General features: G+C 45.9%; 1 protein-coding gene across 1 annotated transcript in view; it reads left to right on the forward strand.

Annotated features, from left to right (window-relative positions):
* The window catches only part of LOC121276074 (collagen alpha-6(VI) chain-like), a 158,178-nt gene that overhangs the window by 89,483 nt on the left and 45,472 nt on the right, over positions 1 to 23,223 (forward strand). Inside the window, exons 25-29 of the mRNA XM_041184014.1 lie at positions 2,139 to 2,204; positions 7,632 to 7,685; positions 12,628 to 12,663; positions 14,550 to 14,612; positions 17,363 to 17,425. Coding sequence (XP_041039948.1) covers positions 2,139 to 2,204; positions 7,632 to 7,685; positions 12,628 to 12,663; positions 14,550 to 14,612; positions 17,363 to 17,425 — 282 coding nt within the window. The remainder of the gene's footprint in view (positions 1 to 2,138; positions 2,205 to 7,631; positions 7,686 to 12,627; positions 12,664 to 14,549; positions 14,613 to 17,362; positions 17,426 to 23,223) is intronic.

Genomic DNA, 23,223 nt, shown 5'->3' on the forward strand with positions numbered 1-23,223 from the left:
ACAAACACATGCAGAACAAACGAGCCACCCTCAGCCATGGTCACACATCCGAATTTTAATTTTCAAATCAGATGTTCTCCCAATTTTAAAACAATACTGTAAGCAAGCAAAAAGAAATTCTAAGCACCTAATCTCGGGCCAACACAAAAGCACCAGTGAGAAACCCGTCATGTGCTTTACATTTCTGTTTGCAGGTGCTACGTCTTGGTGCTGCCCCATCGCTCGGGGTGGCATTTGAGACAGCCTGCTGACTCTGCTGTCCTATTGGCTTCAATGACCTTGGCATCCGTCCTCTGGCCCGTGGAGCCTGTGCTGGCCCCGCCAGAGAGTGAGCTGCCAGTTCCACAGCTGTCATCTCCCCAGTCATCGCAGCCTCACCAAACGATATGGTCACTGGGAGAGGGGCGGAGGAGCTAGTGCCCTCATCCGGAGCGCCCTGAGAGGAACCTGCAGAGACGACAGGCAGCTGCTGTGCCGACTTTGGACCTCCCTGCTCACTGTAGATGGATGGGCACCATGGAAACATGGTGCCCAGACCACCTCCCACACTGACCAGCTGTGGTCAATGCCGCTGTGAGGGCCTACAGGTCTGAGTGCATCCCCAGGAGGACCTGATTGTTCTCCTGGAGGAGCCTCTCCACGAGAGTCACCACTCTCTCCATGGAGGAAGCATGATACTCAGCCATGAGGCTCATTGCATCAATGATGCTCCGCGTGGGTTCCTCCACCACGGACACCAAGCGAAGCGTCGTCTTATGTATCACACCCAGATGCTCCCGCATACCTGGCTGCATTTCCTGCAGTTGCTGTGTCCAGAGGCAAATCATCAGCCCATTGAGTCAGCCAGCAATAATACAAAGAACCCAATGTGTTGTCTGGCATTAGATTGTGAGCCACATCTATAATCATATGTTCCTCTTATTATTCTGAAAGCATTCTATCCTGATATGACAATTATTGCCTAATTATATGGTTTGATAATCAGTGAACAAAAGCAACGTGGTTTTCATAGCTATCCTTAATTGCTAGTCCAAAAGTATTTCAGGACACAAAATGAGATAATTAAGCCATGTGTTAGTATATTGTAACAAGCTATCTCATGAACCTGAGTTATTGAAATGGCTTTCACTGCTCAGCTCAGCTCTGTTCATTTGGTGCCAGGACATAGTCATGGGAACATAAACAATTTGATAATGTACCAAATTAATTGGCCACTTGGCTGCACATGACAACATTTACAGAAACATCATTGCATAATCCTAGATCCAGTTCAAGCCCAAAGCCTTGTGTATGCTTTTGTTATGTTTACTTAGTATATCACTGACTAAAGGGGGAGGGTGAATGTGAGAAAGGGAGAACAAATTGCTTCATTCTTAATCATTGCAAGAGAAGTTTGATAGCGAGCAACCTAGATCAAAAGAATGATGGGTAAGGGATACTTCTGCTTGTTGGTGATGGTGTAAACTGGGCAATATTGGTTCAGCCACCCACTTTGCATCTCCTTGCTTTTTCATTCCCATTGACTTCAACAGGGAGAGAAGATTAATGTTCAACTATTTTGGGCTGAACTCGAGCCAACTCAAATGAGGAAAGAGTGCAAACACACTGAGACCCGAATGCACTCTTGATAATTTTCTTACAAACCTATTCAATACTTCAAACATACTCTTTTGTTTGAATTTTCAGAAGTGTTGCACAGTTTTCTGTCTCTACCTAAGTGTAATAGAAACAGGAATTCAATTTAGTTCTACTGGCCCTGTACTCAGTGGCACATGTGATCTTTGTTTTCTTATGATTTGTCTTAGATTTGTCCCTTATAGGGTTTCTGTGATCACGGCCCAGTGCAGAATTCATGCTGCATTACAAATGGGAAATGATTGCAGATACATAGGAGGAAGTAAGGCCACTTCTTGGCAGTGGGCTTGGATTGGCCATTGAGGATACAAACTTAGATTTAAAAAGTAGAGGAAACCTCAAACGCTTTTTGCAACAAAATTGGTGAATGCTGGAAATATGTAACAGGTTTTCCGCAACCTGTAAAGAGAAGGGAAAGGTTAATGTCAGAATCTGTTTTTGAGGAGTGGGAAGAATAATTTTCTTCTAAAGGTTTTAACACTTCTCTCTGTTTTCTATTTAAGGGCACACCTGGTATCAGTAAGGACACAGCAGGTGAAAAAGGCATCAAAGGAGCCCCAGGACAACAGGTATATTTTACCACCTTTCTATTTGACTCTATGGACTGGATTTCATCCAGCCCATCACAGCAGGAATCATGGTGGCTGAGCCCAATTAATCATGGGAGAGGCCTTGTGTCAGTCTCCCCAAGGCAGCAGAACTTTCCCTGATTATGCCCGAAGGCAGAAGGGGCCAAGAATACTTGGCTGAGAGCCCAGAAATCCATTACTCTGATGAAACACCTGAGCCCCAGGGAAAACATTGCTTGATTGACAGATCTGGCTTTCTGACTCTGCTGTTAATTGCAGCATGTTTACTTGCTTAATGTTAAGAGGTTTCAAGTGCTTGCTGTTTCTGTTGTTGATTGTTTAAATGATCTGGATGATTTTATTGGGTTACAACAAGAGGCCTTTTTAACATAGTGGAAAGTAATAAATGAATTACTTTCTTTAAAGCTTTTTTTTACACATCCTCTTCTCAATATAGGGTTCGTTGCTTCTGTACAATGTATGGTGGGTCAATTGTCATGGAAGTGCCATAGCATGGCATAGGGGCCATTGGGGTGGGTGGGGGGGCATAGCTTGGCATCAGGGGCATGAGGGGCCATGGGGAGGTGGGTGAGAAGACATAGCTTGGCATGGGTGCATGAGGGGCCATGGCGGGTGGCATAGCCTGATATGGGGACCATAAGGTGATATGGACGGGGCATTGAAGTGTGAGGAGGGCCCTTCTGTTTTACTTTAACTGGGATGAAGTCCAACAGCATGGAACTGGACCTTTTAAATAGCTTGCTGCAGCACCTGGCAGCCCCTGTGGCTGCCTCCGATCCTTTTGCAGTACAGCCAGCCCGACTGCAGCCCGCACCCACTCCCTGGGAATGATGATCCTGCCCTTGTTGACACATTTTCCTGAGGCAGGCAGGCCGAGCTAGGAATTTTCCAAACTCCTGCTACCTGCCTCTGTGATGAAAATCCAGGCCTGTGAGTTCAGACCCCACCATGACAGCTCAATTATTTGAATTTAGCTTAAAAAGCCTAGAAATAAGAAAGATGGTTTCAATCAAAAAGATTGTCATTAAAAAACCTTGCTTTTATCCCCAGTGTCTTTTAAAGAAGGAAACCTGCCTCCTTTTCCTGGTGACCCTTAACTGCCAACTAAAATGAGCTTCTGACCGCCCATCTGTACCATTTCTAAGATGATCTATTTATACCTCCATATCATCACCCAATTCTATCCCTGCCTTAGCTCATCTGCTGCTGAATCCCTCATCTATGCTTTTGGGACTTCTAGACTTGACTATTCCAACCACTCCTCGATGGCCTCCCATGTTCAATCCTTTGTAATGTTGAGGTCCTCTAAAACTTCGCTGCCCATGTCCTGCCTTGCACCAATGCCTGTTCACACATTACCCCTGTGCTCGCTGCCGTACGTTGGCTTCAAGTCAAGCAACACCAAGTTTTAAGAGTTCTCACCCTTGTTGTTAAATCCCTATGTGGCCTTGCTGCTTGCTATTTCTGTAATCTCCTCCAGCACCACAACCTTCTGAGATATCTGTGCTTCTCTAATTCTGACCTCCTGAGCATGCCTGGTTTTAGTTGCTCCACCACTGGTAGCCTTCTGCTGCTTAGGCCCTTACCTCTGAAATTCCCTCCCTAACTCTCTCTGACTCTCTATCTGTTTTACCTCCTTTAAGATGCTTCTTAAAACTCACCTTAAAATGACCATATTTTTGATCATCTACCTTAATATCTGTGGCTCGGTGCCAAATTTTGCTTTAAAATGTTCCGGTGTAGCGCCTTGAGACATTTTATTATGCTAAAGACTCTATGACACCAGTTCCTCCTCAATAAGGCTGAGTATTAAATGCTCTGATGCGGCCATTCTGTTACCTTCTCAGGGCAACCGGGGATGGGCAATAAATGTCGGTCTTGCCCGTGACACCCACATCCTGAGAATGATCAATGAGATCAAAGATTTTGTGGGGTATATTCTACAATTATAACATGGTCAAGAATTTGAGATGTCAGTATAAGGGCCAACAAAATCCAAAAATGTTGTCAAACCTTAAAACGTGAATTGATCTATTTCTTCACAAGATGGACGATAGCTCGTTTGCTCCCCACCACCACCACCCACTGCCCCCTCCATCGACCATCAGCCTGATGCTTTTCCTGCCAGGTTTCTTGACCTTATCTTCCTGAAGATGTTGCCTAAATAAGGGTTCCACAGGTGACAGTTCACCTTCCAGTGCCTTGTCCAACTGGAGAAGTTGCTGCAACAAGGTGGAGTCACAGCCAAACCCAATTCTGCCTGAATACCCACAGTCACACTTCCTGAAAGAGCTGTTCAAAAGCAATCAGTAGCAGAAACCCAGGATAATTTTCTTGCTTAAAACAGGACATTGTGGCTAGTAGCACCTATAAGGTTTTGGATGAAATTAGCTTAACTCAGTACAAACTGTTGATCAAATTGGTCTGTATGACCCAGCTTCTGATTGAATCGCTCACTCTTCACAAAGAAGACAGTTAATGATGAGGTCAGCACTATTATGTGTGTTGTGTTTTATGCCTGGGAAATATGTAGAGATACACTCCAGGTAATGTGTGGGCAGCAGGAGTTAAATTTGATGCTTTTAGAATGACCGATCTCATGCTTATAGCTGCTTGCCTACAGGAGGACCCCAGCATCACAGATGCCAGTCTTCAGCCAATTCAATTCACCCAATGTGATATCAAGAAACAGCTGAAAGCACTAGTTACTGAAAACGCCGTGGGCCCTGACAATATTCCGACAATAGTACTGAAGACTTGTGCTTCAGAACTTGCCGCACCCTTTGCCATGCTGTTTCAGTACAGCTACAACACTGGCACCTACCCGCCAATGTGGAAAATTGCCCAGTTATGTCCTGTACACAAAAAGCAGGACAAATCAAACCCGGCCATTTACTGCTCCATCAATCTACTCTTGATCATCAGTAAAGTAATGGAAGGAGTCATCAACAGTGCTATCAAGCGGCACTTGCTTAGCAATAACCAGCTCATTGAAGCTCAATTTGGGTTCCGCCAGGGTTGCTCAGCTTCTGACCTCATTACAGCCTTGGTCCAAACATGGACAAAAGAACTGAGCTCCAGAGGTGAGATGAGAGTGACTGCCCTTGACATCAAGGCAGTATTTGACCAAGTGTAGCATCAGGGAGCCCTAGCAAAACTGGAGTCAATGGGAATCAGAGGTAAAACTCCCCTCTGGTTGGAGTCATACCTAGCACAAAGGAAGATGGTTGTGGTTGTTGGAGGTCAATCATCTCAGCTCCAGGTCATCACTGCAGGAGTTCCTCAGGTAGTGTCTTAGGCCCAACCATCTTCAGCTGCTTCATCAATGACTTTCCTTCCACCATAAGGTCAGAGGTGAGGATGTTCGCTAATGATTGCACAATGTTCAGCACCATTCATGACTCCTCAGAAACTGAAGCAGCCCATGTCCAAATGCAGCAAGACTTGGACAACATCCAGGCTTGGGCTAACAAGTGGCAAGTAACATTCACACCGCAGAAGTCCCAGCCAATGACTATCTCCAACAAGTGAGAATCTAACTATCGCTGTCTGACATTCAATGGCATTACCATCGCTGAATCCCTCACTATCAACATCCTCAGGGTTACCATTGACCAGAAACTGAAATGGACTAGCCATATAAATACTGTGCCTACAAGAACAGGCCAGAGGCTAGGAATCCTGTGGTGAGTAACTCACCTCCTGACTCCTCAAAGCCTTTCCACCATCTACAAGGCACAAGGCAGGAGTGTGTGGGATACTCTCCACTTGCCTGTATGAGTGCAGCTCCAACAGCACTCAAGAAGCTTGACACCATCCATGAAAGCAGCCCGCTTGATTGGCACCCCATCCATAAACATTCACTCTCTTCACCACCGACAAACAGTGGCAACAGTGTGCACCTCTTACCAGATGCACTGCAGAAACTCACGAAGGCTCCTTAGGCAGCATCTTCCAAACCCACGAACACTACTGTCTAGAAGGAAAAGGGCAGCAGATACATGGGTACACCACCACCTGGAAGTTCCCCTCCAAGCTACTCACCATCCTAACTTGGAAATATATCGCCGTTCCTTCACTGTTGCTGGGTCAAAATCCTGGGACTCCCTCCCTAACAGCACTATGGGTGTACCTACACCACATAGACTGCAGCGGTTTAAGAAGGCAGCTCACCACCACCTTCTCAAGGGCAATTAGGGATGGGCAATGGATACTGGGCCTAGCCAGCAACACCCACACCCCCTAAGTGAATAAGTTTGGTTTATTTTTTTCAGGATTAACTAATCACAAGCAGTGCAGAGAAGATTCAGCAGACACATGTAATCAAACCCCGAGTGATTGAACATGACGGTGTGCTCCTGTGGCTTTAAATTGCCACAATTGCTAAGCAAAATAATTTTATGATTGTACACTCCTGGATTGGAGCATTATCCACTGGGAGGCCATATCAGGAACTTGAGTGTGGAGATCACCATTTTTGGTGGGACTTCCTGCTCCATGGTGTCATGCCAGGTGGAGCCTTGTACTGAAATCAAGATGTTGTAAACACTACCCAATAAAGTCAACATCAGTGGCCTTCTAATGCCAAGTCATTTGACACAACAAAGAGGTAGAGCAAGAGTATACTAAAATTCTTTGAGCACATCATGGCAAATGATTGGAAGGGTCATTAAATAGCTGCCACAAGCTAGATTTTACAAATTGGTGCTCCATTGTTGAGCTTCAAGCACTGAAGAAAGAAAGATTTGTATTAATATTTCATCTTTTACAATCTCAGAGAATAAAATTGTGCTTTACAACTAATGATGTGTAGTCACCATCGTAATATAAGAAACATAGTCAATGTGTGCTCAGTAATGCCCCAAAACATTAATGTGACCTCTAGCGACCAGATAATCAGTTTTAATGTCAGCCAAGGAACCAGGGAGGTCTCCCCTGATCTTTTAAAAAATTAACCCCATGAAATTTTTGTGTCAGCCCGAGAGGGCAGACAAATCCTCAGTTTAACATTTCATCTAAAGGACTCTGACAATGCAGCACTTTCTCAGTTCTGAACTGAAGTGTCCGCTTGGATTTTCTGCGCAATTCTCTGGAGTGGGACTTAACCCACAAGCTTTTGACTCAGGGGCAAGAGAGTCACCAACTGAATCACAGCTGACCTAACTGGGGACACATATGAGTAATTTGAACCTGAAGGTCAGCAGTACCAGGAGATTTCTCAGTACCGATTCTTCAAACATAACCTTGTACACACTGAAGGAGACCACTATTGGTAAATTGCTGAATGAAGTTAAAGTGCTGGGAAAACTCCTCTACTTCTTTTCAAATAGAGGCTATTCTTTACCACTGAGGTGGAATAAAGCTTTTAGATTGCAGTTCAAATAATACTGATATTTTCTTTTGCAGGGTGAGATGGGAATTCATGGTGATGGAGGATCTGCTGGATTATCAGGCAGCCGTGTAAGAAAAAGTGTCACTTAATGGGATAATGTTGCATGTATTCCTGAAATAATTCATTTGTTAGGGATGGACCAGTGATCAAACAAAACAGAACCAAAAATTTCTACTTTGCTTATAACTTTATTGAAAATAGACAATTACCAGCGGTTTGGGAGCATGAAAGAAAGCAACAATGGATGACTGTTTTGTGTTTAGAGATTCCCTCATTTTCTTCGGCAATAGGTTAATGAACAAACGTCACAAGATAGGAAAGAAAATGGATTTAAGCTCATCAATGCCTCCTCCATTTTAAACACCAATTGGAAGAAGCACTGAGGGTGGAAAAGGCACAAAATGTTGTGTGGGTGGAAGACTTCAATGTCCATCACCAAGAGTGGCTCGGTAGCACCAGTAGAGACCAGGCTGACTGAGTCCCAAGTGACATTGCTGCTAGATTGGGCCTGCGGTAGATGGTGAGGGAACCAACAAAAGGGAAAAAAAATACTTGACCCCATCCTCACCAATCTACCAGTCACAGATGAATCTGTCCATGACCACTGCACAGCCCTTGTGGAGACAAAGCCCCATTTTCACATTGAGGATACCTTCCATTGTGTTGTGCGGCACAACCACAATGCTAAATGGGATTGGTTTGGAATAGACCTAACAATTCAAACTGGGCATTCATGAGGTGCTTTGGGCCATCAGCAGCAGCAGAATTGGGTTCAATCACAATCTATAACCTCATGACCTGGCACATTCCCCACCCTACCATTACCATTAAAGCTGGGGATCAACCCTGGTTCAATGAAGAGTGCAGGAGGGCATGCCAGGAGCAGCACCAGGCATACCTAAAAATGAAGTATCAACCTGGTGAAGCTACAACACAGGACTACTAACATGCCAAATAATGGAAGCAGCATGCAATAGATAGAAATAAAAACAAAAATAGCTGGAAAAACTCAGCAGGTCTGACAGCATTTGCGGAGAGAAATGCAGTTAATGTTTCGAGTCCATATGATTCTTCATCAGAACTAAGGAAAAATAGAAATGAGGTGAAATATAAGCTGGTTGAGGGGGGTGGGACAGGTAGAGCTGGATAGAGGGCCAGTGATTGGTGAAGGCAAAGAAGAGATTGCCAAAGATGTCATAGACAGAAGAACAAAGAGGTGTTGACGGTGGTGATATTAGCTAAGGAATGTGCTAATGGTGACATTAAGGGTAGAAAGCAGGATCAGCAAGTGACAGATAGCCCTAGAGGGAGCAGGGTGGGGGGAAGGGATCGAAATAGGCTAAAAGGTGGAGATAAAACAATGGATGGAAATAAATTTTAAAATAATAGAAATAGGTGGGAAAAGAAAAATATATTTAAAAAATATTTTTAAAATTATAAATTATTGGAAAAAGGGGGATCGGAAAGAGGGTGGGGATGGTTCATGACCTGAAGTTGTTGAACTCAGTGTTAAGTCCGGAAGGCTGTAAAGTACCTAGTCGGAAGATGAGGTGCTGTTCCTCCAGTTTGCGTTGCAGTAGACAGAGCTAGGTGAACCCACAACCAAAGGATCAGATTAAAATTCTGCAGTCCTGCCACATCAATTTGGAACATTAGTGTTGGACAATTAAACAACCAACCAGATAAGGAGACTCCATAAATATCCCCATCAATGACGGGGGAGCCAGCACATCAGTGCAAAAGACAGGGCTAAAGCATTTGGAACCAACTTCAGCCAGAAGTGCTGAGTGGATGACCCATCTCAACCTCCTTTTGAGGTCCCCAGCATGACAGATACCAGTCTTCAGCCAATTCGATTAACGCCACGTGATAGAACAAATTGGTGAGGGCACTGGATACTGCAAGAGCTTTGGGCCCTGACAACATTCCAATAATAGTACTGAAAACATGTGCTCCAGAACAAGTCGTGCCCCTAACCAAACTGTTCCAGTACAGCTGCAACACTGGCATCCACCCAGCAATGGGAAAAATTGCCCAGGTATGCCCTGTCCACAAAAAGCAGGACAAATCCAACCCAGCCAATTACAGCCTCATCAGTTTCCTCTCGACCATCAGCAAAGTGATGGAAAGGGTCATAGACAGTGCTATCAAGTGGCACTTACTCAACAATAACCTGCTCACTGGCACTCAGTTTGGGTTCCACAAGATCCACTCAGCTCCTAACATCATTACAGTATGGTCCAACATGGACAAAAAAGCTGAGCTCAAGAGGTGAGGTGAGAGTGACTGTTCTTGACATCAAGGTAGAATTTGACTGAGTGTGGCATCAAGGAGCCCTAGCAAAACTGGAGTCAATGAGAATCATGGGGAAATCCCTCCTCTGGTGGGAGTCATACCTAGCACAAAGGTAGTGTCCTAGGCCCAACAGTCTTCAGCTGCTTCATCCTTGACCTTCCCTCCATCATGAAGTCAGAAGTGGGGATGTTCGCTGATGATTGCACAATGTTCAGCACCATTCGTGACTCCTCAGGTACTGAAGCAGCCCATGTCCAAATGCAGCAAGACCTAGGCAACATTCAGGCTTGGGCAGATAAGTTGCAAGTAACATTCATGCCACACAAGTGCCAGGAAATGACCATCCCTAACAAGAGTGAATTTAACCATCTCCCTTTGACATTCAGTTGGCTGGCAGCTGTTGTGATGTGGGATTTCCTCCCCTGGGTCCTTGATCCTGGGCAAGGCAGTGCCAGTGAGTGGGTGCAGCTGTTGGCAATGCATCCCCAGAGGCCCAGGATCAGTGGGAGACCCCTGGTCACAGGTGAATGGACACAGGATAGGGGTTGCAGGGTGGGAGTCATAGGTGAGAAGGGGTGGGGAGGCAACAAGGGCAAGGGATTGGCACTCTGGCACTGAATGGTTTAATGCTTTTGAATGAAGGAACACCCCCCACAAACAACCTCCTCCCAACCTCGGCACCGCCCCCTCCCCATCACCTTGCAAACACACAAGCAACCCCAGCAGGATTTGCTTTTCAGGCATTTGACGTGCAGGCTGCCCCACCACCTGCTGCTTGCATACCAGTGGCAGTGGGCATTATTTGCCCACTTAGCAATCTCAATTGGTGGCGGGCGGGAAGGCTGTCCAGAGCTTTCCTGCCCCAGATTTAATCGGGGTAGAGGTGGAAAGGCAGCCGCACCCCACCGGCACCCTCCCGCATAAATGGCCCCCGCTTCCAAACTCGCCTCAGGGGAGGGCATTAAATTTCGCTAAGTGGGAATGTGAGTGGTGAGGAGGATGCTAAGAGGTTTCAAGGTGATTTAGAAGTGGGAAACTACATGCCAGATGCAGTATAACATGGATAAGTGTGAAGTTATCCACTTTGGTAGGAAAAACAGAATGGCAGAGTATTATTTAAATGGTGATAAGTTGGGAAATGTTGACGTACAAAGGGACCTGGGTGCCCTTGTACAACAATCACTGAAAGCAAGCATTCAGGTGCAGCAAGTAATTAAGAAGGCAAGTGGCATGTTGGCCTTCATTGCAAGAGGACTTGAGTACAGGAGCAAGGATGTCTTACTGCAGCTGTACAGGGCCTTGGTGAGACCACACCTGGAGTATTGTGTGCAGTTTTGGTCTCCTTACCTAAGAAAGGATATACTTGCCATAGCGGGAGCTCATCGAAGGTTCACCGAACTGATTCCTGTGATGGCAGGATTGTTATATGAGGAGAGATTGGGCCGGTTAGGCCTGTATTCACATGAGTTTCGAAGAATGAGAGGGAATCTCATTGAAACGTATACAATTCTGATAGGGATGGACAGACTGGATGCAGGGATGAAGTTCTCACTGGCTGGGGGGTCTAGAACAAGGGGCCACAATCTCAGGATATGGGGTAGGCCATTTAGAACTGAGATGGGGCAAAACTTCTTTACTCAGAGCTTGGCAAATCTGTGGAACTCTCTACCACAGAAGGCTGTGGAGGCCAAGTCACTGAATATATTTAAAAAGGAAATAAATAGATTTCTAGACTCTAAAGGCATCAAGGGATGTGGTGAGGGAGCAGGAGTATGACATTGAGATAGAGGATCAGTCATGATCATATTGAATGGCGGAGCAGACTCAAAGGGCTAAATGACCTACCCCTGCTTCTATTTTCTATGTTTCTATGCCCATTGAGCCAGCAAGGAGTTTGAGACTGATGTATGCATCTGGTCCCAAGAAGCCAGTCATTTGTATCAAACTGCCAATGGCAGAAGGTCACCATCTCCTCAACCTTTATGACACATGCACATTCCAGGTTGCCAATAAGGTCATTATCACACCCAGCCACTTTGCTGCATACCACTCCATTAAGGGGCTCATTGAAACTTCATATAATCCTGGATCGCGTCTGCACATAGATCCCATCTATATACACTTAAGCAGTAGCAGAACAACCTATACCTTTGAACCATTGATGTTTGCAGCAGAAATTGAGCCCTGTCAGCTTCCCGGCTTTAGTTTGCCAGAGATCTGTATACGTTCCATTAAACGTTTACTTACATCCATCCGTGCAAGAAAAGAAAGTTGCACATTTTAGTGAATATCGACCGCATTGCACAGTGGTTGCCATGCTTGAGGGCAAATTCTTGCCTTCAGCAGTGATCTGGTGAAGCAAATCATAAGCCAATCTATTCATTTCAAATAAGAAGAAAATTGGGCAGGTTCTGGAATAAACAGGCAATTGCTCTGCCAAATATTGTAAGGTGGTGAAGATAAAACAAATTAACCCGTTCCGTTTAACCAGTTTTCCCATTCACTTGCCCAGTGTGAGTTACTGAATTGTTGTGCCGTTGTTTTGCTTGAACATCTTAATTTTGTCTCTGTTGAGTTCCTCGTATGTTTCTGCTGGGGTTGGGAGGAAACCGTGGAAATTACTATTCTTCCCAAAAGTTTACTATCCATTAAAAGTGTTTTTTTTATACACCACATGTTAAATAACCTTGATAACATTTTTTTTTAATTCTTTAGGGTCCAAGAGGTTCAAGAGGAATGCTAGGCACAAAGGTGAATTTGTTCTTGCAGTTTTAAATTGTTTCAAAATTGTATCATACAAGTTTTGTTTGCATTTTATCACATGACCTGTAACTAATGTAAACAGGAATGGTTAACATTGAACATGTTAGTGAATGTAACCCAGATTTTAACTCAATATTTTGTTAGGTCTCTTATTATGGTCTACATCTAAGATTCCTTCAGTAACTTTCTGCAGTGTAGTATTAGATATATTAGACGTGTATTAACGATGTTTTAAAAACCTGATGTTGTGCTGTCAGTGTTCCAAGGTACCTGAATCCAAAGGGATTTAAAAATATTAAATCTGAAATATGGAATAGGCCTGACTTGAACCAGCCTCACCTTTTCAAATGATTTTGGAGTCAAGAGTTCACCCATTGCAAAGACTGCACGGCCAGAAACTTACCTATGTCGGGCAGGCTGGGCGGGGGCGGGTGCGGAGCCGATCGCTGCCCGCAGTCGGCTGCGCGCCGCCATTTCATGTGGGCGGGTTAATTAAGGTCCACCCAGTATGACACACGGCCGGTAGCGCTCAGTGCTACCTGTGTGGGCAGGGGGAGGAGGGAGAGTTGGGGCCTGCGCTCTTCCACGCATGCGCGCGAAAGAGCGCAGAAATCTCCCTGAGGCATCTCCATGCCTCGGAGATTAAGTTGAGAGTGAAAGTTTTTAATAAGGGAGGAAAAAAATTATTTAAACATGCCCCATCATATGACAGTGTCACATGAGCTGGGACACGTTTGTGAACTGTGCAAAAATTAATTAATAATTTTGTGAAACCTTCAGGAAACCTCATCCTGCCCATAGGGGTCTGGAAGAGGTTGCAAAATGCATTTCTGGCCGCGATCGGCCCCCGAATGCAATTTCACATTGGCTGGCCAATTAACATCCAGCCATCATGAAACGTGCACCGAGAAAGCCGCAGCGCTGCCAGGGGTGGGGGTGCGGGAAGAGGGCAGGTGCTGAGAAAATTGAAGGTGCAGTTGGGCACTTCTAGCAAACTCCCTGAAAGCAGACAGCTGCTGCGGAGCTGCCTCAGGGAGCTGCAGACCTGGACAGATTGAATGGCAAGAAAAAAATGTAGCAAACTGTGTCTGTGCAGCATATCCAAGCACCTTACAGCAGAACTCAAAAGACATCAGTCCCCAGATATCATTTTTTATTATGTTTCACCCCGGACATTTCACCCCACCCTAAATCGAGGTTGCAGCAAAAATGTGAAGGCCACCTGGCCAATTGGCCTGTACGCCAACCATAAAAGTGGACAGGCCACATAAAACCCAATACAGTTGCCTCCTTAATGGGCTTAATTGTTGGAGGGCGAGCTTCTGACTGCCGTTCACATTCGCGTGCGAGTGCGCTATGACCTCGGGATGTGCACCCGACGTCTTCTCGCGCGATTTCACACGCTGTCAGGTCGGGCGTGCACCTGCACAACCAATGTAAAATTCTGGCCACGTGTTGCTTTAATTTTTCGTCTCATACCAGAACTCACAACTTATGTGCCCTCTTGTTGCTTATTAGCTTCCTAATCAGCACCTTTATTGTGTACAGTTTTAGTAATAATCAGCTGAATTATGTTTTAATTACCAGAGGCATGGTTTGCCTCTGTTGTGGTCTAGAGATCTGATTTTAACTTGGGACATGTGAGAACTGGGGTTGGATACACACAACTTGCGGACCACAGTGGGTTAAAAAAAAAGCTGCCGTTTTAACCTCCCATGCTATTTTAAGCTCCAGATATTTAGCAATCACAAGTTTCCCTTTGTTTCTAGTCCAGATTTAACTATGCTGCAGGATTGTGTATTTTTCCATAGAGAGGTTAACTCAAATCATCCATTAAAATTCACACCCTTAAAACTGGCCTTTATTTTGCAAAGGGAGCAAATGGAAGTGATGGGAAGCGAGGTCATAAAGGAGATCCAGGAATCCAAGGACCACAGGTAACTGCAAGTAAAGATCAATATTTACTGACAATATTAGTGCTGCAGAAACTCACTGTTTCACTGGTTTCATTGCATGCAGTGGTTTTATTATAATTTCAAAGATTTAACTCAAAGTTAAAATAACATGATTTGGAAAGCACCCCAAACCTCTTTAAGCTTTCTATTGTTGTTTTATTTCTCTGTAAGTATGTGGCTATGCTTGTGTACATATGGGCATCTACACATGCGTATCCATCTGTGTGCATATGTATATTCGTGTGAGTGTCTGTCTGTGGGTGAAATCTTGTGGAAATGATGGGGGTCTCAACTCTGGCTGGAGACCTGGCAAGAGTCTTACATAACTTCTTTTAGGGAAGGCCCACTGTATCTTGTTCCACTCAGGCACTTGTGGAAGTGCTTTCCCCTGGGATCAAGGACTGGGGGAGGAGTCCTATCTGGCATTCATCTTTCCTTAATTGGCTGCTTGTAGGCTGGTAACGCTTCTGCCTCCGGGAAAGTGGCTCAGGGTTGGCATGGTGGCAGCAAACCAGTGAGCTGCGTAAAATTCCAAGCCAGCCCAATGCGGTTTCACCCCATATTCACAAAAATTATAGTTTAACAAAAATGAAACCTGGATAGTGGGCACACTCAATGATGCGATTCATTCTGAAGTGTGATATTTGTTGATTTTTGATTGGTCATTGGCCAACTTGTATTTGCCAGTTGGTCTGCATGGCAGACTAAAGGTTGGGTGCCCCAGGCAATAGGCTTTCAGGCCTTCCCACCTCCCTGGTTGCAGCTGCGACCAAAGACTGCTCCTGCTTCCCCTTCACAATGGTGGCCCAGCAGTGGCGGCTATTCTTAATTTTAACTTTTTTAAAGTTGCTGAGGATATTGCTCCAAGATGGTGGTGCCCCCATCTCTCTCAAACCTGCATTGGCAGGCTTAGCGCCTTCCATACTGGAGGACCTCCTGTTGGCCCGCCAGCTTTGAGAGACCTCCCACCATCTTTAATTGCAGGATGAGAGTACCCTCTGGCATTTAATTGGCCAATCAAAAGAAAATCGCTGCTCACGACAGTGTGGGGGGGTCAGGACCCCCATTTGACCCCAACTTCAGGATCCTGACCCAAAAGGCAAAATCCTACCCTTAATGTCTAATCATTGTCTTAAAAAAAATTGTCTTAAAGTGGAACTAAGGTGGCAACTAGAAAATAAATTTGGTATAATTTAATTGGTTCTCCTTTTTCTTTGTCCTCCTTTCTTGGTGTATTTATTGACAGCTTATGATTGAATCACATGTCCTTAGTAATCTTTCATTGTCAGTTTTTCCATCCTTTTTTTCTTATATTTTTCAGTAATTCCCTAGCACTTTGAATGTCGAGTTGAGGTTGAGAAGTGGGGTTTACAAGCATTGTGAATAGTGAGTTTTAGGCCCAGATTTTTGTGGAGTTGGGGCAACTCTGGAGCCATTTCAAAATGACAGGCAGGACCCAATTCTGGGAATGCTGCTCTCATTCCCGGCGCCAGCACTTTTTGCCAGCGCGGGATAAGAGTGCGGATATCAAGCCCTGCACTCCTGATCTGGCCATTTGCATTGCAGAGGTAGTCAACTCATTTCCTGCCCCCAAAACCACCCCCCCACCCCTCCCACAACCCCTGCAAATTTCATAGTCTGGCCAGCTTCTGGATTACTTGTGGTCCACAACCCTCAGAGGAGTTGTGAACCGTGCCCTGGATTCGGGAGCTTTTTGAAAGCTAAGTTTTAAAGGGCTTGCTCATGCCCCAGGCCCTTTCCATGCTTCCTGTGCCAGCTCCATGCCCCCATGCCACTGCTATGCCCTCTCATACCACCTCCATGGCCCTTCAGTACCCATTCACCCAGCATGCACTATGTATAGAATGAATGAACCATGTAATAATAGTGGCGAGGGCTGTAATGCTGAGGCAAAAAAACACTCATTCAAAAATCTTCTTGAAAAAAGACTGCTGTTCCTACAACCCTATAAATGTGTCAATCAGACAGGGCCATTATAGTATTGGTAACAGAAGCTTTGCCCATTTCACATCTCTTAACCTTGTCCAAATAAACGTACAGACTTTAACAGAAGAGATTACTAAAATAACAATGTATTATAACATCATAAAGATGTCAATCAAGCAAAGTAAAGACAATACTTCAGTTTGTCCAACAGACCCCTGCTGGGCTAATGCATTTGTGAGTCTTAGAGCTCAGCCAAGCATTCACACTGAACACCTCTGGGGACTGTATCAGCAGGTGCATGGAAACACCACCACCTGCAAGTTCCCCTCCATCACCCACCACCCTGACTTGGAATTATATCATTGCTCCTTCACTGTTGTTGGATCTCTCCATTATTGCATGAGTACTGGATTTTCTGCCAGCCACTGAGATCTGACTATTTGTCCCTGAAGAGATTGTGAAATAAATCTTTGATTTGCATGGTTGAGTTTCTCTTTATTGGTGCATTTCCTCCCTGACTCGCTTTACAGCATCCTGATTTATTGCCGTTTCCCTGAGACAAAATTTGTGGCCAAAGTTTTACAACAGATGTGTTGCTTTAATCATTATAAACCACAAGCAGTAAGTGATCTGTTGAGTGAGATTTTATTGCCAATACAGATAGCTACTGGAAACAGTAATATCTAAAAGCAGAATTTACTGTAGATCAGTTATTATGTGTAGACTTAACATCTAATAACTTAAAATTTACAAGCATCTCCTGATTTATGTTTTCTTTGTCAAAGGGAGAACCTGGCAGTCCTGGATCCAAAGGTCAAAACGGTGGTCGTGGATCCAGAGGTCAGCAGGTTTGTATTGGATCTTTAACTTGATAAATGGTCAAGAAATATTGTACAAAGAAGACATGCTGGAAAGACACAGCAGGTGGGTCAACTTCTGTAAGAGGATTAGGCAAATGATGGCAGTTTAAGTGTGCAGCCTTCATCAAAACAGAAAACTAGAATATAAACAGGCTGCTAGTAAGCTTAGAACAAAATAGAGATGAGTGGGAGAGTTAACACCAGTTATACGAATTACAGAAAAGGAGCAAATGGGTTAAATGGCCTGCAAAATCAACTTAGTAGAAATCTGTTGGTGATGTAGAAGTTCATTGGTGGAATAATGGAAGTACAGAAAGGGACAAAACAAAGTACAAGTAGTGATGGGTGATTCAGATCTACATAAAAAAGCTGAAGAAACAGGAAAAAATGGAGAAAGGGAGAAAAGGGCAAATGACAAATGCAGCAGTTCTGAAATTAAACCAAAAAAACTGCTGGCAAATCACAACGCGGCAAATTTTACCATTAAGCATTACTGAACCGATACATGGACAAACCAGATAGGGAGGATGACATGGCTGGAATGGGTTGGGGAGGACACAATTTACTATAGATTCATGGATGGGAATTAAATTGGCTCCATTTTGATCCTCCTCTAATTTTCCTCTCTGTGCTCAGTCCAGTTGAAACTTCACATCCTCTCATTAGAGAAAGAAACCTGCCCCCAGTGGTCAAGAACAGGCAAAACAAGTCAACAACAGAGGCTCAGGCCCCCTGCCACTGTTGTTTTTTATTCAATAGCCTCCCTCTCAAATATCAAGGAAGTAGGTCCTGAAGAAGAGTCATATTCGACTGGAAACGTTAACTCAGTTTCTCTCTCCACAGATGCTGCCAGACATATTTCCAGCACTTCCTGCTTTTATTTCAGATCTCCCGCATCTGCAGTATTTTGCTTTATTTATGCATCCCATCCATGCAAATGACCAGTTATGCCCATGGTCATTCTTGCAAGTCACACTTTCCTTCCATAAATGCACGCTTCTTATAGTACCAAAAAAACACATCATTGGCAATGGTTAATGGAACCCCCACCACCACCCCCCCCTCCCCTTTTGATTGTAAGATCCTAAACCTTGTATCAATTCCACATCCTGGATTTGTGAATAGCCCATTAACATATGAAGGTGTCTATCACTATCATCAGATTGGTGAATGAGTTTTACACTCTGAAGCAGTTTTGGAATTAGCATTTCCAAGGAATGTGGGTGCCGACCCTTTTTCTTCCTGTCTGACTCGGGAGACCACAAATTACGCCCGAGGCATATGTCACTTCTGTATTGAACATTGTCTGTTGTGGCTATAGAGGTCGATTCATGAGTGATAGTCCCTTCCACAGCTGGCACAGATAAATAGTGTTGGCCCGAGGTCAGCTGATTTTTTTTTCCCTTCCGACAGGCCTTATTTTCTGCCATTTGGTCATTTATTTTGTCCTCTGCTTTTTTCACGCCCTTCCTGACTGCCTATTTCCAGGGGTACTGACCCTGATATAATGGAACCACAGCTGTTTGCTTGTAAGTGCTACTTACAGCTTGGCCACAGGAGTTCAATAATCAAGACAGTCATTTAAACATGGGAAAGCACATACCATTGTGTGGTCTGATTGCATCAGTTATCTCTTGGTTAACATATGGAGTCACTTCATCATGGGCAGGTGCGCACCTGTCCCGATCGGGCATAAAATTGCACGCGATATTTCAATTGGCGGGCACACATTGGTGCTGGAACTGCACGTGCCATTAATTAACAGGCCACTTAAGGTCTTAACGGACCAATTGAGGGCGATGTTTCCTTGCCCAATGCGATTTTGCAGGTGGCCAGCAGACATTTTCAAAATTCATGGCAAGATAAAAAGGATCAGTGGTATTGCCATTGTGAGTAATGAGGAGTTTTGGAGGTAGTTTGCTGCTGGTTGCTTATTGGTACTTGGCAGTCTCATTTCTGTTCGGGGCTTCATTCTTAACATTTCCAGGCTTCATTTCAGGGCTTATTGGTGTCTGCAAGGCGCCTGGAGGATTCAAACCATATGGACCCTTCCAGGTATCTCAGCCTTCCATTGCCCTGGTGAGGGGATTGTGGTCTTCACCGGAGGCACCTCCTCTGAGGAGGAAGAGAGGGGCAAAAGGGGGAGGAGGACAGGTGTCCCTATGCAGCTTCGAGGGGATTGACCTGTGGGAGGACAGGTGCAGGCACAAGGGGTGCAGGGCCAGGAGGAAGTCCAAGACGGAAGGGGCTGCAGAAGATGCCACTATCCTGCTACCAGGGTTTACAGGCAGCGATGCAGCTACCTCAATGTGTCTGAAGTGCAGTGCCGAAAGAGGCTCCGCCTCTCAAGGGAGGCAGTGGCCTCCATTTACCAGATGATTGAGCCTGAGATCAGCTCTGACTATGTGGGTGGACACCCCTTGCCAGTGGCTTTGAAGGTCACAGTGGCCCTCAACTTCTTCTATGCCTGTAGCTCTTTCAAGGGGTCAGTGAGGGATCTATGTGGAGTCTCCCAATCAACTGTCCACAGTTGCTTCAAGCTGGTGTTAGAAGCTCTGTTCAGGCAGGTCCTGAACTTTATTCTTTACCATACGGACAAGGCCAGCCAGACAGACAGAGCCAGAGGCTTTGCCGCAATTGCTGGGTTCCCCCGTGTCCAGGGTGCTATAGACTGTACACATGTGGCCATCAAGGCGCCAGCAGGTGAGCCCGGTGCCTTCATCAACAGGAAGGGCTTCCACTCCATGAATGTGCAGATAGTGTGTGATCACAGGATGCTGATTCAACAAGTCTGTGCAAGGTACCCAGGCAGCTCCCACGACACCTACATCCTCAGACACTCCCAGGTGCCGGGGCTCTTCAGTGCTCCAGCCTGACTGGATGGGTGGCTGCTGGGTGACAAGGGCTATCCGTTAACACCTATCCGACACCCGAGAACAGAGACAGAGGAGCATTACAATACCCCTCGAGGGCAATAGTAGAGAAGACCATATGTCTTCTCAAGATGCTCTTCCGATGCCTTTTCCTTTCAAGGGGAGCACAATACACCCAGATTGGGTGTTACTGATCTTGGTTGCATGCTGTGCTCTCCACAATCTGGCACTGGCAAGGAGAGACCCACTGGAGGAAGAGGATCTTGACGCTGCTGCACAGGCCACAGATAATGAGCTCAGTAGTGAGTCAGAAGATAAGCACAGTGAGGAGAACGCTGGGGGCGTGGAGCCAGACTTCGGCAACCTGCAGGGAGGCAGGGACACCTTGATCCAACATTCCTTCAGTTAGGCTGCCAAAGGTCACCTTCAACCACATGCCAGAGCTGCCTCCTCCATCCCAGATGTCTGAAATAACCCTTTCATTTGAACACAAAGAACACTCAGTGCCTGTGTAATAAATTTCAGAGCTACCTACATCCAGCATTACATACTGATGTTCCCCGCACCAATGAAATAAAAAGGTGAAGCATATTCAGGACATGACAACAAAAACACAATTTATCTCATTCTGATAGTTCAATAATATTTACATAAACTTTCTGGTCTTCAACCCCAGACCAGTTTACAAAAAGGCAACATATTTAACATAAAATCACCTGTGACCTGTCCCTCTTGAGCTCATGGTGCCTTTAACTTATGTTTGCGAGTACTACGTCTAGGTTCCCCCCGCAGCTGGCATCAACTTTCGATACAGCCTGCTGACTGTGCTGTCTTGTTGGTCTTGATGACCTTGGCGTTCATCCTCTGGCCAGTGGAGCCTGTGCTGGCCCTGCCTGGGAGGCCAGTGCCACAGCTGGCATCTTCCCAGTTGCTGCAGCCTCATCAGATACCACAGTCACTGGCAGAGTGGCAGAGCAGCTGCCGCCGTCATCCAGAGTGCGATGAGAGGAGCCCACAGAGACGACAGGCAGCTGATGCGCCAATGTGAGGTCGCTTTGGATCTCCCTGCTCATCACTGATAGACTGGTATCTAGCTGAGACACTGACCACCTGAGGTCACTGCCTATGTGAGGGCTTGCAGGTCCGAGCACAACCCCAGGAACCCCTGATTCTGTTCCTGGAGCTGCCTCTCCATGAAAGTCGCCACTCTCTCAATGGAGGAGGCAGTGCACTCAGCCATGAAGGTCAACGCAGTGCTGATGTTCTGCATGGAGTCCCCCGTAACAGAGACCATGGCACGCATACCCTCATAGATCTCTGCCAGATCCTCCCGCACATCTCGCTAAACATCCAGCATCTACCACCTATGGACGACTCCAGAGGCTCATCATCTGCCTTCGACTGAGCATCATCCTGGTCTCCAGCAGTCCTCTGACTGCCGGTGCCCTGGGCTCTCTCTGCTTCTACCTGCACCTAAAGCGAATGTGGAGTGCCCTCACCAAATTGCACCGAGATACTAGCCGTCGACCTAATGTCCACTGAGGTGCTGGTATCTGAGCTACCGCCTGCTTTAGAGAGCAGGTGTGACACAGGTGCAACAGAGGTTCGGTGGTCCTCCAGTGTCGGGGGTGGCCCTTCAGATCCACAAAGCACACCGCCTACTGGTGAACCTAAAAGGGAGAACAAGGACATGTCGTTAGTTAAAGTCAACACGCTGTCACTGTGCATGCTAGACACCCTGGTGAGACCATGGATATCGGCATCACAGTGCCCTCATCTTCCATTGAACAATGAGGACTCCAGGTTCAAGGCTCACATTAATGAAGAGACTGCACTAGAATGGTTGCACAAGCCAAAAGTCTCACCTCTGTGCACTTCAGTCTTACCTTCGTCTGGCACCCCCGCCTCTCCATGCCTGGTTGCACAGAGCACATGTTGGCTCTCAAGCTCCAGAGAATCTTGCTCATATCTGGACAGGATTAGGAGGCTAGCAGGGCCTTTCAATATTGTTGTGGACCACTTTCTCCTGAAACAACAGAGGAGCATTGATTAGTCCATTCTGTATCTGTAGCTCTATTGCAGCCTGGCCAACCCCAGCTGAGGAGCACCTGGGAGGTCACATCCAAATCATGGCCCGCGAGCTGCTAGACACTCAGTTCAAGCAGCCAGGGCTCACCCCCTTGGCCAGCTCCGGTTTGATTGACAGCTAGCACTCAGACTCTAGCACTCCTGAGGTCCACAAGGGATGGCCACCTTAACATTGACCCATGCCAACATGGTTTTCATCCTTCCTGAGCATGGCATGTCATTGGAGCACTTAAGGTACTGGACCCAGGTGTGTCATACATAATCATGGCCGCTCAGCATTGCTGCAACCTCCTCCCATGCCCTCTTGGCAAGCTGTGGTGGCCTCCTCCTGCTATCCCTGGGGACAAGGATGTCTATCCTGGCTGCCACCTCCTCCAGGATGACGGCGAGGCACTCATCAGGAAAGCAGGTGGCCAAGCGCCCACTCGACCTACCCTCCGGCCTGCCGTGTCCAACTGCACTTGAATCCATGGCAAAAGTACAGGAGACATCCTTCCAGGGGCTGTCTGGGCTACTTTTAAACCAACCACCTCAACTGTAAAAGCTCCCTATAAAAGTAGAGGGGTACAGCTTTGACGTCTGCTACAAACCTGGTACCGCAGTGGTTACCTCAGACACGCTAAGCAGATTGCTGAATCCGAACTAGAATAGCCATTCCACTGGATCGTATAAGTAGGCAGCATTGACACTGAAGTGGAAGATGTGCTCAGAATCGATCTACTCTATTTTGATCTGCACAAGTGCAAAACAAGTTCACTCAGAAACAGCCAATGACTCAGAACTGAAGGCACTATGGAAAGCTATCATAGAAGGATTGCCTGACAT

This window comes from Carcharodon carcharias, chromosome 3, assembly GCF_017639515.1.
Source record: "Carcharodon carcharias isolate sCarCar2 chromosome 3, sCarCar2.pri, whole genome shotgun sequence".
In the NCBI taxonomy this organism is placed as follows: Eukaryota; Metazoa; Chordata; class Chondrichthyes; order Lamniformes; family Lamnidae; genus Carcharodon; species Carcharodon carcharias.